Here is a 15,349-nt window from a genome sequence, read left to right as displayed (position 1 = left end):
CAACCCACGTCAGTAAGCAATTTTCTAGTATTTTTTTATGTCAGTTATTTGCTTCTGTAATTTGCTTCAGTTGTATTTGAGTCAATCTTGAGTAGTGTCTTGGTACTTATTGATTAGTCCCCTATTTTGTAATGCATCTGAGTTTGTTTATTATTGATGAACTCACTTTTCTTGAAATGTACCAGTTTAGTAACAAAGATTCCGCCAATGGTTTGTCAAAAGTTCAAAGGAGGTGGTTGCTTGATTGGATCTTTCAATGGGAAGAGTACGGCCGGACGGAATGCTTAGGTAGACACAACTTCCAGAAACCTCAACTTGTAAGGTCATAGCCAAATTTTATTTTTCAATTTTTACAAATATGAGTGTTTCCATGTGAATGCTATTTCTAGGGCTTTCAATTTTTCTCTGCTTTTGATTGGTTATATGGTGTGCACACTAAGGCAAATTGCTTGTACCTTGAGCCTTTGAAGCCAACCTGAGTTTATATTGAATTATTCCTTTGTTTAAGCCAAGTTGAGCCATTAGGATTAGACCCCTTGTTTTGGTGACGAACCACATTACAAGCCTAGAGACCATAGGATTGTCCCAATAATTTTGTTGGAGTTAGGCATAGTTTGTGTTTCAATGTTCCAAAAATTCAAGTTTGGGGTTGCTCATGGAACTAGCAACACTCTAAGTTTGGGGTAGGGGTACTAGAGAATTGAAGATCATCTTGTGTTGTCTTATAAAAAAAAAAGAAGAAGAAAAACATGTTAAAAATAAGCTGGAACGTCAAAAATTCAGCTCAAAAAAAAAAATGAATGAATGCATAATGACAACAAGTGATCAACTGTTTTTAATTAATGTTGATGATCTCTAGTCCCTGAATTTTGTTGTGGAATGAACTTTATTTTCAATTTTTAGAACCGTAGGATGATGCTTAACTCCAAGTCATTTTTCTTAAGCCTACTTTCCAAATTATCCCACCTCGAACCTAAGCCCCGTTATAACCGAAAAAGTCCTTACAAGTGTGTGCATGATGTTGACTTTGATTGATGCTTAGAAACTTTTCAAGTCTTGGTAATATAGTAGTTTGCATGTCGACTGTGTGAACCTTGTTTCAATATTGTTGCGAGAAGTTGTGGATTGGATGTGTTGCCAAGCAAGTTAGCTCATCAATTGCTAACAAAGGAGTGAACTTTTGACATGACCCTTGGTGGAGTAATTGTTAAGTCACTGTTATTTTTCATTTTTAGTGTGTTCCTTGAGGAAAAGCAACGATGCAAGTTTGGGGTTGTGATGACACTCTGTCATCCTAGTTTTTCTTAGGCATTTTTATGTCATTTTGGGTCATATTCATTGCAATGCATGGAGTTACAAGCTACAAAAGGAAAGAAATTGAAGATTTTGAAAACTGGAAATCGGCCCCCGATTTGTAAAATCGGCCACCGATTTTTGCTGCAGTTTTAGGCCATCAGCTACTGGAAAAATCGGCCACCGATGGGGGAAAATCGGCCACCGATTTTGGTACTTCTGGCACGCGTTTTGGAAAATCGGCCACCAATTTCTGGAGCACGGTGGCCGATTTTTAGCTTCTTATAAATATAAAAAAGGTGTTTCTGAATAGAGGGTTCACGTTTTTGGAGATTAAAAGGCATAGAAACACACAAGGAGAGATCTAGAGCAACATTGGAGGAGATTTTGAGCAAGAATCATTCATGAATTATTCTTGTAATCTTTCTTTTATCCCTTTCTCTTGTTTAATTGCTATGTGTAACTAAACCCTTCATTGTTGGGGATGAGTAACCCTAGATGAACATGATTGTTATGACCTAATTTTAATTATCGTTGAAACTCATTGAATTGCTTTTCTTATCTCTGTTCTTAATGCTTTTATTGATTGATCACCTTTAAATTGATTTACGGTTTATATTGTGAAACGGAAGTGGAATTTATAAACGCTTGAGATAAGAAATCCTTGCCTTTGTAATCTAGGAATAGATGCAAACCCTTGGAACCATTTGAGAATCCTTGTTCGTTCATGCTTAATTTTAATCTTAAAACTCACTAAGGAATTAGGTGTTTATTTTAGAATTAACGTTTCTGTCACTAAGGAATTAGGGCACGAATTTTATAGAGGATTCGGTAGCAATTAGATGAGTCGATTCAATAGCGATAATTAGGTTGTTAACATGAAATAGTCATCCAGTAAAACTCATCCCCAACACTTTTCTCTTATTAAATTTAAACCATATTCACTTTGCTCAATTTTCAATATTGCGATAAAACAAACCACGTAACCTTTTGTTCGATTAAGTTAAAAATACAATTCAATAGTTAAAAATACAATTCCCTGTATATGAAGCTAAAGATGAGGAGGATAATGAAGAGATACCGTATGAGATCACTCGACTGCTTGAGCAAGAAAGAAGAGCCATTCAGCCTCACCAGGAAGAAATTGAGCTTATCAACCTGGGTACTGAAGAGAACAAACGAGAGATCAAGATTGGTGCTGCACTTGAGCCAGAAGTGAAAAAGAAGATTACTCAGCTTCTCCACGATTATCCAGATGTCTTTGCATGGTCCTATGAAGATATGCCGGGTCTAGATCCCAAGATTGTGGAACATCGGATACCGACAAGACCTGAATGTCCTCCTGTCAAACAGAAATTGAGAAGGTCTCGTCCAGACATGGCTCTTAAAATCAAGGCTGAAGTGCAGAAGCAAATTGATGCGGGTTTCCTCATGACAGCTGAATATCCTGAGTGGATTGCCAACATTGTACCAGTGCCAAAGAAAGATGGGAAAGTTTGAATGTGTGTTGATTACAGAGATTTGAATAAGGCCAGTCCAAAAGATAATTTCCCATTGCCTCATATTGATGTGCTTGTTGACAGTACTACTCAGTCTAAAGTGTTCTCTTTTATGGATGGTTTCTCTGGCTACAACCAGATACGGATGTCACCTGAATATAGAGAAAAGACGTCCTTCATCACTCCGTGGGGAACGTTCTGTTATAAAGTGATGCCGTTTGGCTTGATAAATGCTGGTGCTACCTATCAAAGGGGTATGACCACTCTGTTTCATGATATGATTCACAAAGAGATTGAAGTATATGTTGATGACATGATTGTGAAGTCAAGTGATGAAGAGCAACATGTCGTGTATTTGAAAAAGATGTTTAAAAGATTGAGAAAGTACAAGCTGCGTTTGAATCCTAACAAGTGCACATTTGGTGTAAGATCTGGAAAGTTGCTAGGCTTCATTGTCAGCAAAAGAGGCATTGAAGTTGATCCTGACAAAGTCCGAGCCATCAGAGAGATGCCAGCTCCTCAAACTGAAAAGCAAGTCAGAGGTTTCCTCGGACGTCTGAATTATATTTCAAGATTTATATCTCACATGACTACTACCTGTGGTCCAATTTTCAAATTGCTCAGAAAGAATCAACCTGTGGTATGGAATGATGAATGCCAAGAAGCCTTTGATAGCATTAAAGAATACCTGTTGGAACCACCTATCCTTGTCCCGTCAGTGGAAGGAAGGCCTTTAATTATGTATCTGTCAGTATTAAATGATTCAGTGGGTTGTGTTCTCGGTCAACAAGACGAGACTGGAAAGAAAGAACATGTTATCTACTATCTGAGCAAGAAGTTCACCGACTGTGAGACTCGGTATACAATGCTTGAAAAGACTTGTTGTGCTTTAGCTTGGGCTGCCAAATGCCTGCATCATTATATGGTGAATCATACAACCTGGTTGATATCCCGAATGGATCTAATCAAGTACATCTTTGAGAAGCCCGCTGTTACTTGAAAGAATGCACGTTGGCAAATGTTGTTGTCTGAATATGATATTGTGTACAAAGCTCAGAAAGCAATCAAAGGAAGCATCCTTGCTGAGCATCTTGCTTGTCAACCTCTTGATGATTACCAGCCGATCAAGTTTGAAATCCCTGATGAAGAGATTATGTATCTGAAAGCAAAAGACTGTGAAGAACCACTGATTAATGAAGGGCCAGATCCCAATAGCAAATGGGGATTGGTATTTGATGGTGCTGTTAACGCTTATGGTAAAGGAATTGGGGCCATTATTGTAACTCCGCAGGGGCACCACATTCCTTTCACTGCTCGAATAACTTTTGAAAGCACAAACAATATAGCTGAATATGAGGCATGCATCTTGGGCGTTGAAGAAGCCATTGATCTGAGAATTAAACACCTTGACATCTATGGAGATTCTGCGCTTGTCATCAATCAGATAAAGGGTGAATGAGAAACTCATCATGAGAAGCTGATCCCTTACCGTGACTATGCCAGACGACTGTTGACATATTTTACCAAGGTTGAGCTGCACCACATCCCTCGGGATGAAAACCAGATGGCTGACGCTCTTGCTACTTTGTCTTCCATGTTTCGTGTAAATCACTGGAATGACGTGCCCGTAATCAAGGTGCAGCGTCTTGATAGACCCGCTCATGTGTTTACTATTGAAAGTATGCCAGATCAAGCTGGTAAAGATGTGAATAATGGAAAGCCTTGGTATCATAATATCAAACAATTCTTGCGGAATCATGAATATCCACCTGGTGCTTCCAACAGGGATAAAAAGACCTTGAGACGATGGGCTAGCAGATTCCTTCTGGACGGAGAAATCCTATACAAGAGGAACTATGACATGGTCTTGTTGAGGTGTGTTGACAAACAAGAAGCTGAGAAGTTGATGCATGATGCACATGACGGCACTTTTGGGACCCATGCTTTGGGACACACTATGTCAAGAAAATTGTTAAGAGCCGGCTATTACTGGATAACCGTGGAGCGTGACTGTCACAAACATGCTAAGAGATGCCACAAGTGTCAAATTTATGCTGACAAGATTCACGTGCCTCCACACGCTCTCAATGTTATCTCTTCCCCATGGCCTTTCTCCATGTGGGGCATTGACATGATCGGAAGAATTGCACCAAAAGCTTCCAATGGACATCGTTTCATTCTAGTGGCAATTGACTACTTCACCAAATGGGTTGAGGCTGCCTCCTATGCAAATGTGACCAAGCAAGTGGTTGTCAAGTTTATCAAGAATAACATCATCTGTCGATATGGCGTTCCCAACAAGATCATCACTGACAATGGTTCCAATCTGAACAATAGCATGATGCAAGCTTTATGTGAAGAATTCAAGATTGAACATCACAACTCTTCTCCTTATAGACCTCAAATGAATGGTGCAGTTGAGGCCGCTAACAAGAACATCAAGAAAATTGTTCAGAAGATGGTCACAACTTACAAAGACTGCCATGAGATGCTACCGTTTGCCTTGCATGGTTACCGTACTACGGTGCGCAGTTCAACCGGGGCAACTCCTTTCTCTTTGGTATATGGTATGGAAGCAGTTCTCTCTCTGGAAGTGGAGATTCCATCTCTTCGAGTGATCATGGAAGCAAAATTAACTGAGGCTGAATGGTGTCAAAGTCGGTACGATCAATTGAATCTGATTGAAGAGAAACGTATGGATGTTATGGCTCATGGACAGTTGTATCAAGTGCGAATGAAGAATGCTTTTGACAAGAAAGTCCGACCTCGAGAATTCAAGGAAGGCGAACTTGTATTGAAAAGAAGAATAAGCCAGCAACCCGACCCAAGGGGCAAGTGGACACCTAACTATGAAGGTCCTTATGTTGTCAAGAAGGCTTTCTCTGGTGGTGCTTTGATTCTTACACACATGGATGGTGTTGAACTCCCAAATCCTGTTAACGCCGATATAGTCAAGAAATACTTTGTCTAAAAAGAAAAGAACAGCGTGGTAGGTCGAAAACCCGAAAGGGCGGCCTAGGCAAAAATGCGCTTCCCGGTGGATCGAAAACCCGAAAGGACGATCCAGGAAAAAGTTAGGGACAAAAAAAATGAATATGAAAAAGCTCGCTGAGATTGCACACAACTCAGGCAAGAATGAGCGCCTCGATGAGCCGAAAACCCGAAAGGGCGGTTCATGCAAGAATGAGGTTGACAAAAAAAGACAAGTAACTATATCTGGCAAATCACCATCACCCCTTGGGGCATCTGCAGCTGTCAAAGATCGTCTTCATCAGAAGCTTCTGTACTTGTGAATTCAAAATTTCTATGAAATGTAGCGGTCATCGTGTTCAATGTATCACCAACCAATAAAATTACCATTTTCCAAGCTTTGTAAATCCGTGGAGTCACGCCTTTGGCTGACTCTCACTCTCCTACATCAATTTGAGCTTGTACTATTTGTTTGAAACTCTATTTTTCTTTCTACTTTCAATGCTGTATATAAAATATTTCCTTTCTGATAATGTCAATATCTGAAACAAACATTTTAAAAATTGAAAAATCTCTTTTTCCTGGCTATTTTGAAAGCAAACCTGAGCAATAGGGTACATTTCAATGGAACATGCATGAATAAATGAGTGTCAATGTCTATTTCAATACATGTTACAAGCAGGTTACTCCCCAGGATGATCTGTGGTCAATGGCAAGAATGAAAAAACAGAATGGAAATTTGAAAAAAATACAAATGAAAAGCTCGCTAAGTTGAAAACCCGAAACGGCGGCTTAGGCAAAAATGAGCACCCCGCTGATTGACAATCTATGAAGGCAATTCAGGCAAAAAATGGGGCAATGAAAAGAATTTATTCCCGGTGAATCGAAAACCCGAAAGGGCGGTTCAGGCAAAAATGGGATTGAAAAATGAAAAATGAAAGAATGAAATATTGAAAAGCATTGACCACAGATGCGAACGTCCAATGTCTACCCAGCACTGACACGCCTAACAACGGCGACCTGTATCAAAGACTCTTCCAAGGTTCCCTCTTCTGCAAACTGTGTATATGTGATATGATATATTGCCATCAACCATGGTTTTGATACGTCTTTCAACGACGGTCTCTCCAAAGAGGATTTCTATGTGAATATGTTGCAGCACGAGCCACTACGTGCCCAATCTTCCAATGTTTTGTCTAATCTCTGTGAAACTTTCTTGTCAAATTATAAACCAATCATGCATTTCCAAGCATTCATACATGCATAATCACGCATTTTATGTGCTCATACATTCAATAATCTTGTTATACCATACATACATGTTGCATTCCCGATTTCAATTTCCAACCCAACTCAATCTTCACTTTCGAACTCAACTCAGTCTCCAATTTCGATCCAATCTCAATTTCAATTCAATTCAATTTCAAATGTCAAATTCAAACTCAATCTCAACTTTCAATCCAATCTCAATGTCAATTTAACTCAATTCAATTCCAATCTCCAATTCAATGTCTATGTCTATGTCTCTGATTAATCTCAATTTTCAATCTCTCTTTCAATCTCAAACTTTCAATTCCATGTCTTTGTCAATGTTAATCCATTCTCAATTTGCTTTTGGGCCAACAAAAATGGTCATGTCTACCTTCAAATCAAGTCAATATCAACTTACTGTCAATTTGAATCTTTCTAAACCCAACTTCCAATTTGTATCTTGTTATTGGTCAAGTGGCTAGTTCGATCCAAAGAACAGCTTGTACCTGCTTATATGCCTATGTTTCCGGTCAAACGGAAAGTTCGATCCAAAGAACATTTTGTACCCTTGCTTATGTTTTGTTATCGGTCAAACGGCAAGTTCGATCCAAAGAATAGTTTGCACCTACTTACATGTCGTGGTATTGATCAAGCGGCAAGTTCGATCCAAAGAACAGCTTGTATCTACCCTTTGTCTATATCTCCGATCAAGTGGCAAGTTCGATCCAAAGAACAGCTTGTATCTGCCTATATGGCTATGTTTTCAATCAAGTGGCAAGTTCGATCCAAAGAACAGCTTGTACCCATCTCTTGTTTGTATTTCTTGGTCAAGTGGCAAGTTCGATCCAAAGAACAGCTTGTATCCATCTTTTGTTTGTATCTCTTGGTCAAGTGGCAAGTTCGATCCAAGAACAGCTTGTACCTATCTTTTGTCCCCTGGTTTGTCTACCCTGTCAATGTCTACCTAAATCCCCAGTGATATGACATACTCTGTAGACTCCAGTTTGTTTGTCTTGCATTCATAATCAAAATGTTGCATGGCATTCATATTTTTGAAAATCTGAAAGCGTATTTTTATGTCCAAAAACAGTGCAAATGTTAATATTTAAGTATCTTCGTCCCGTCAAATCAAAGACTCCGTCTCTTGACCCTCCGGACAAAGAAACTTAAATAGGGGCAGCTGTTATACCCTAATTTTGGACCTAAAAATACTTGTTCAAATTTTCTTTCATCTTTGATATATGTCTATTATTCTTGAACATTTGCCAATTTGTTATTGCTTACACTGACATTTCACTCTGCTTTATCTCTCAATTTAGCTTTACAAATCTTTTTTCAACTGTGTATTTGTCCATGTTTTCTTGCATTCCAAGTCATCCAAGAATACTTTTCTTGCATTTCAAGTCATTTGAAATTGTCTCTGATCAATTGCATCTTTCTCTGCATTTTGTTTCAATGTTATTTGCAAAATTCATGAAAAAGGGTATTTTAGTCATTTCCTGTATCCAAACTCATTTTAGTCCTTAAAAATTGTTTGAGTCTTTTCAATTGGTTTGAATAAGTCTCTATTTCAATTCTATGTCAAAATCCATTTCAAAAATTGCATTTGAAGTCATTTTGAGTCAATTTAGCCCCTAGGGGCATTTTAGTCTTTTCATATGTTAAAACCCTGTTTAATTTCTAAAATTTGTCTCTGAGTCTTTTAATTTTTCTTGCATAAACTCTTGCTTTAATTCCATGTCAAAAACCATTTCAAAATTGCATTTGAGTCGTTTTGAGTCGTTTTAGTCCCTAGGGGCATTTTGGTCATTTCACACAAAATTTTGACAGAGAGAGGTTACTTTAAAGTACCTCATTTAAGTAATTGGTCCGCTTTAGTCCGTTTTGTCATTTTTAGTCGTTTCACTTTACGTTATTTTCAAATTACATTTTTTACCAATTTTATTTTATTTTTACTTTTTCGTCCTTTTTGTCATTTTGTATTTTAGTCCATTTGTTAGTCCAAATAATTTTCAGGTGCCACATGTCCCACTTCAATTGGTCCAAGGCTTACCACATCACCTATAAAGGTCCAAGTCAAGGTCAAAGTCCACACTAATCATTTTTTCCACAAAAATACACAAAAAAAAAGTCACAATTTTTTTTTTCCTTTTCCTCTTCTCTCTCTAACCGTAACTAACTTTTTCTCTCATCTTCCACCACCACTCAAACCACCTCCATCACCACCCTAACAAACTTTTTCCACCTCCAACACCACCCTAACAAACTCCCTAACAACTTTCAACCACCACAATCTCCACCATAACAACTTTCAACCACCACACAAAAAAACTCCATAACCAAAACCTTCATCATCACCTTCAACTAACAACAATCATCATCATCATAATCCATCACAAACGCACAAACCACAACACTGTTTCATGAATCGAGCAACAACGCCACAACGAGTTTCGATCCGCACATAAACAGTAACGAACTCATCATCATCATTCAAACTCGGATGAACCGAATCCAGTATCAACGGTACGGATCGAAATTACAAAAGAGGAAGATTGGAAGTGTGAAAAGAAGCGGATATGGCAAAAGAAGAAGGGAGAGGAGCTGAAGCTGATGCAGGCCGAATTATGCCGGAGCAAAACGGACAGTTTTCAAGCTACAATCTCAACTGAATCAAAACTCGAAGGAGGGAAGAGTGGAAGTTTCCCGTCGACACCTTTTGTTCTCCAATTTATTCACAGGTAACTGCTGCTCTTTCGTGTTAGCTCATTTGTTTGTTCTCGAAATTTGTTTGGATCTTCAAAGCATAGATCTAGGATGCATCGGTTTGATTTTGAAGAAAATAAGGTCGGATCCATGCTTTGCGTGCAAAAGGAATGCATAAAATGTAATTTGTTTTTGAATCGGAGTTTTTTTTATCTCCGGCACGGCGGCGCCGCCGGCCGACCACCGTGCCGGAAGTTGCCTTATCGCCAGAGAAGACGATGCATAAGAAGGCTCTGTTCTTTTTAAAATTTGAGAGAGCGTGAGGTTTGGAATTGGAGTGAACAACAATAACGTTTTATACTAGATCCATGACATGACCCATGCCCATACCCAATCACCAACCCAGGTACCAAAGCCCATTACTAGATTCTGCCTTCCTTTCCTTTCTCTACTCTTTTGCTATTTATACCCCCCAGTGCTGCTGTCTGCACTCCTGCCATGCCTAAAACGTTTTAAAAAATTCCATAAAGATTCATAGTTCTTTCTTGATATTGTTGTGGTGTTTTTATGATAATCTTGTACTGAAAACTTGATAAAAAATAATGTGTTAGTTTCTTGCGTTAATTTTGAAGTTTTTATGTCAAAAAACTTGTGAAAATTGTTTGATTTCAATTCCAATGCTTGATATGTGTTTGTGATCCATGATGTGTGACTTTGTGATATTTTTTCTACTGTTTAAATGTGTATGCTACTGCATGTGAATATTTTTGTGCTTTATTACTTGTTTTACAAGTTTTGTGTGTGAATAAATAATGTGGAATAAGCCTAACTTTTGTCCTAAATGCTTGGCATGTTACACTCCTTTAAGTCCTCCTTGTGAAAACTGATTTGACACTCTTTGGGAACTTGTTAAAACATGAGGATTATAGGCCTTGTTCAAGCCTTGCATTGTTGATGAATCTTTAGGCCTATTTCGCACTATTTTTGCCATGTTTCGTGATATTTTTCTTGCTTTTGCTATAGTGATGTTTCCTTGCTCTTATTTCTTGATATTGTCATGTGCTACTAACTCTTTTTTGCTTCATGTTTCATACATCATAAGCATTCCATATCTCATCTCTTTCTCCACCTTAATTTCTTGCACTTTAAATTTTGCCAAGACTTAGCATGTAAAGACTTAGGGATTTTGTAATATTTTTTCTTATGCTTTTAATTTCTTGCAAAGACCATAGAATGTATCTAGGCCAATGATGTAAAGGACAATGGACTCTAAAGATGTACACCGACACAAGCACCGACACATGCACACACCTCACTTTAGATGTATGGCTAGGATATGCATGTTTAGATGTATGTTTAGGATTAAATGTTTAGATGAATGCCTATGGTTTACACTTAAAAAAAAAATCATTTTCCAAACAAACATGAACAATATCACTCAAATCATTTTCACAATAAACCTTGGGATCAAAATCCCATTGTATTTTCCCTTTATTTTCTTAATCAAATTTCAACGAAAATTAATCATACTTGACTTTTTTCCAAAATAACTAATCAAACCTCACTTTTTTCCTCAATCTCATGCCTTTAAGGCCTCTCAATCTCCTTTCTTCAAAATCCCATTTTCAAACTTAAAATCAACCAACAAAAATAAAAACTTTTTTTGGAAGAGAACTACGGTGGATTTGATCCCTTAAAAGGGTACGTAGGCAAGGAACCAATATTCCTTCAATTCAAATAAAATAAAAATTCAAACGCTTTCTTCTCCCTCCAATTCTTCACTTAGTAAACTCTTAGGTGTAAATATCACTTTTCAAATAGCATTTAAAAATAAAGCGCGCGCGTAGAAAGTAAAGATTGTTCCTATAGGATACTATAGTCGTTATGGGTGCCTAACACCTTCCCGTAACGAAAACAACTCCCGGACCTCGATTCTCAAGGGTTTTGCTTATTTTTTCCCTTCCCAAGAAAAAATGAGATATCAAAGGTTCAAAAGGTTCAAACGTAATCAATGTTTGACACCCGAAAACCAAGATAAAACAGAAAGTCCCTCTGAACAATTGCACCTTTCTTTGCATTTTATTTCAATGTTATTTGCAAAATTCATAAAAAAGGGCATTTTAGTCATTTCCTGTGTTAAAACTCTTTTAATCCCTAAAAATTGTCTCTGAGTCTTTTCAATTTGCTTGTATAAACTCTTGCTTTAATTCCCTGTTAAAACTCTTTTAATCCCTATAAATTGTCTTTGAGTCATTTTGAGTCATTTTAGTCCCTAAGGGCTTTTTGGTCATTTCACACAAAATTTTGATAGAGAGAGGTTAATTTGGAGTACCTGATGACACTCTGTCGTCCTAGTTTTTCTTAGGCATTTTTATGTCATTTTGGGTCATATTCATTGCAATGCATGGAGTTACAAGCTACAAAAGGAAAGAAATTGAAGATTTTGAAAACTGGAAATCGGCCACCGATTTGTAAAATCGGCCACCGATTTTTGCTGCAGTTTTAGGCCATCAGCTACTGGAAAAATCGGCCACCGATGGGGGAAAATCGGCCACCGATTTTGGTACTTCTGGCACGCGTTTTGGAAAATCGGCCACCGATTTCTGGAGCACGGTGGCCGATTTTTAGCTTCTTATAAATATAAAAAAGGTGTTTCTGAATAGAGGGTTCACGTTTTTGGAGATTAAAAGGCATAGAAACACACAAGGAGAGATCTAGAGCAACATTGGAGGAGATTTTGAGCAAGAATCATTCATGAATTATTCTTGTAATCTTTCTTTTATCCCTTTCTCTTGTTTAATTGCTATGTGTAACTAAACCCTCCATTGTTGGGGATGAGTAATCCTAGATGAACATGATTGTTATGACCTAATTTTAATTATCGTTGAAACTCATTGAATTGCTTTTCTTATCTCTGTTCTTAATGCTTTTATTGATTGATCACCTTTAAATTGATTTACGGTTTATATTGTGAAACGGAAGTGGAATTTATAAACGCTTGAGATAAGAAATCCTTGCCTTTGTAATCTAGGAATAGATGCAAACCCTTGGAACCATTTGAGAATCCTTGTTCGTTCATGCTTAATTTTAATCTTAAAACTCACTAAGGAATTAGGTGTTTATTTTAGAATTAACGTTTCTGTCACTAAGGAATTAGGGCACGAATTTTATAGAGGATTCGGTAGCAATTAGATGAGTCGATTCAATAGTGATAATTAGGTTGTTAACATGAAATAGTCATCCAGTAAAACTCATCCCCAACACTTTTCTCTTATTAAATTTAAACCATATTCACTTTGCTCAATTTTCAATATTGCGATAAAACAAACCACGTAACCTTTTGTTCGATTAAGTTAAAAATACAATTCAATAGTATAACGCGATCCTCGAGTTCGACACTCGATCTTACCGTTTTAAATTTACTACTTGAACGATTTCGTACACTTGCGAAATAAGCCATCAAGTTTTTGGCGCCGTTGCCGGGGATTGTTAAATCACTGTTGAATTTATTTTTTGCTTAATTGAATTTTTTTGCTCTGCAATAAAATTTTTGTTTTATTTTATTTTTGTTGATTTTCTAATGTCGTGTGTTAGTATTATTTTTCTTTGTTGAGATATTTATCGTCCGTAGAGTATGGAAGAATTTGATGATTGTCTTCTTTTACAACTACGGGATGAAACTGAAAATTGTCTTCTATCCGCACAATGTCGTATACTTGAGGGACAAATCATGAGAGATACGTTCGAAAAAGATATCCTTCAGTTTCTTCCTCATAGATTAGATTTTTGTGGAGAGGGACATATGAGTGACACTTTTGATTATTACGTTCCAATACCGAAAGAAGATCTATTGGTCATGGAAGTAGAAGAAGATACGATTTTCATGAAAAATATCAATTGGGAGCAAATTTTACCTACTCAAATTCTTCCCCTAGATTCATATGACGAGGAATTTCATATCAAGGATGTTTTGATTGAATTCATGACTAATAATCATGTTTCAATTGAAATATTTGAGAGTCAATGTGAGAGGTTATTTGAGCAAGTGGTTGAGTTTGAGAAGCTGGAGATTGGAGATAAATTCATTGTTGTGGAAAAGAAAGAAGATGAGGGGGAATCAATAAATATGGAGGCTGATCTAGTTGGTAAGGAAACTCAAAAGTCTCAACTTTGGAGAGATTTAGATGTCCAACCAGAAATTCCTGAACAAAACATTCCTCAAATTTTTTTTAGCGATAAGGCAGGGAAAAAGGAAGAGATTGATGAAGTCCTAGATGCCATTTATGCCTTGTTCATTGTTGTCCACTTGAAAATGATATGGAAGCAACATCATCTATTGCTCAAGTTCATGGAGTTCTTACCCAACAAAAGGAAGAAGAAGGATGATGTGTTCTTTGTATCATATATGCCACCTTAACAGTGGTTGATGCGTCAAGCTAATGACGTTAAAAAAGTGCTTCGTGGGAGGCAACCCACGTCAGTAAGCAATTTTCTAGTATTTTTTTATGTCAGTTATTTGCTTCTGTAATTTGCTTCAGTTGTATTTGAGTCAATCTTGAGTAGTGTCTTGGTACTTATTGATTAGTCCCCTATTTTGTAATGCATCTGAGTTTGTTTATTATTGATGAACTCACTTTTCTTGAAATGTACCAGTTTAGTAACAAAGATTCCGCCAATGGTTTGTCAAAAGTTCAAAGGAGGTGGTTGCTTGATTGGATCTTTCAATGGGAAGAGTACGGCCGGACGGAATGCTTAGGTAGACACAACTTCCAGAAACCTCAACTTGTAAGGTCATAGCCAAATTTTATTTTTCAATTTTTACAAATATGAGTGTTTCCATGTGAATGCTATTTCTAGGGCTTTCGATTTTTCTCTGCTTTTGATTGGTTATATGGTGTGCACACTAAGGCAAATTGCTTGTACCTTGAGCCTTTGAAGCCAACCTGAGTTTATATTGAATTATTCCTTTGTTTAAGCCAAGTTGAGCCATTAGGATTAGACCCCTTGTTTTGGTGACGAACCACATTACAAGCCTAGAGACCATAGGATTGTCCCAATAATTTTGTTGGAGTTAGGCATAGTTTGTGTTTCAATGTTCCAAAAATTCAAGTTTGGGGTTGCTCATGGAACTAGCAACACTCTAAGTTTGGGGTAGGGGTACTAGAGAATTGAAGATCATCTTGTGTTGTCTTATAAAAAAAAAAAAAGAAGAAAAACATGTTAAAAATAAGCTGGAACGTCAAAAATTCAGCTCAAAAAAAAATGAATGAATGCATAATGACAACAAGTGATCAACTGTTTTTAATTAATGTTGATGATCTCTAGTCCCTGAATTTTGTTGTGGAATGAACTTTATTTTCAATTTTTAGAACCGTAGGATGATGCTTAACTCCAAGTCATTTTTCTTAAGCCTACTTTCCAAATTATCCCACCTCGAACCTAAGCCCCGTTATAACCGAAAAAGTCCTTACAAGTGTGTGCATGATGTTGACTTTGATTGATGCTTAGAAACTTTTCAAGTCTTGGTAATATAGTAGTTTGCATGTCGACTGTGTGAACCTTGTTTCAATATTGTTGCGAGAAGTTGTGGATTGGATGTGTTGCCAAGCAAGTTAGCTCATCAATTGCTA

At 37.3% G+C, this 15,349-nt stretch overlaps 1 protein-coding gene across 1 annotated transcript; it reads left to right on the top strand.

Moving 5' to 3' along the window:
- Positions 1-13,353: 13,353 nt before the first annotated feature.
- Positions 13,354-14,187, top strand: LOC146938337 (uncharacterized). The gene has a single exon (XM_085757837.1). The coding sequence runs from the start codon at positions 13,354-13,356 to the stop codon at positions 14,134-14,136; it is 783 nt and encodes a 260-aa protein (XP_085613963.1). The 3' UTR covers positions 14,137-14,187.
- Positions 14,188-15,349: the final 1,162 nt, after the last annotated feature.

Source organism: Medicago sativa, chromosome 3 (genome assembly GCF_051527215.1).
Source record: "Medicago sativa cultivar Bolivia chromosome 3, Bolivia_mono, whole genome shotgun sequence".
NCBI lineage: Eukaryota > Viridiplantae > Streptophyta > Magnoliopsida > Fabales > Fabaceae > Medicago > Medicago sativa.
The sequence above is the reverse complement of the archived record's forward strand: the minus strand, read 5'-3'. Positions and strand labels throughout refer to the sequence as shown.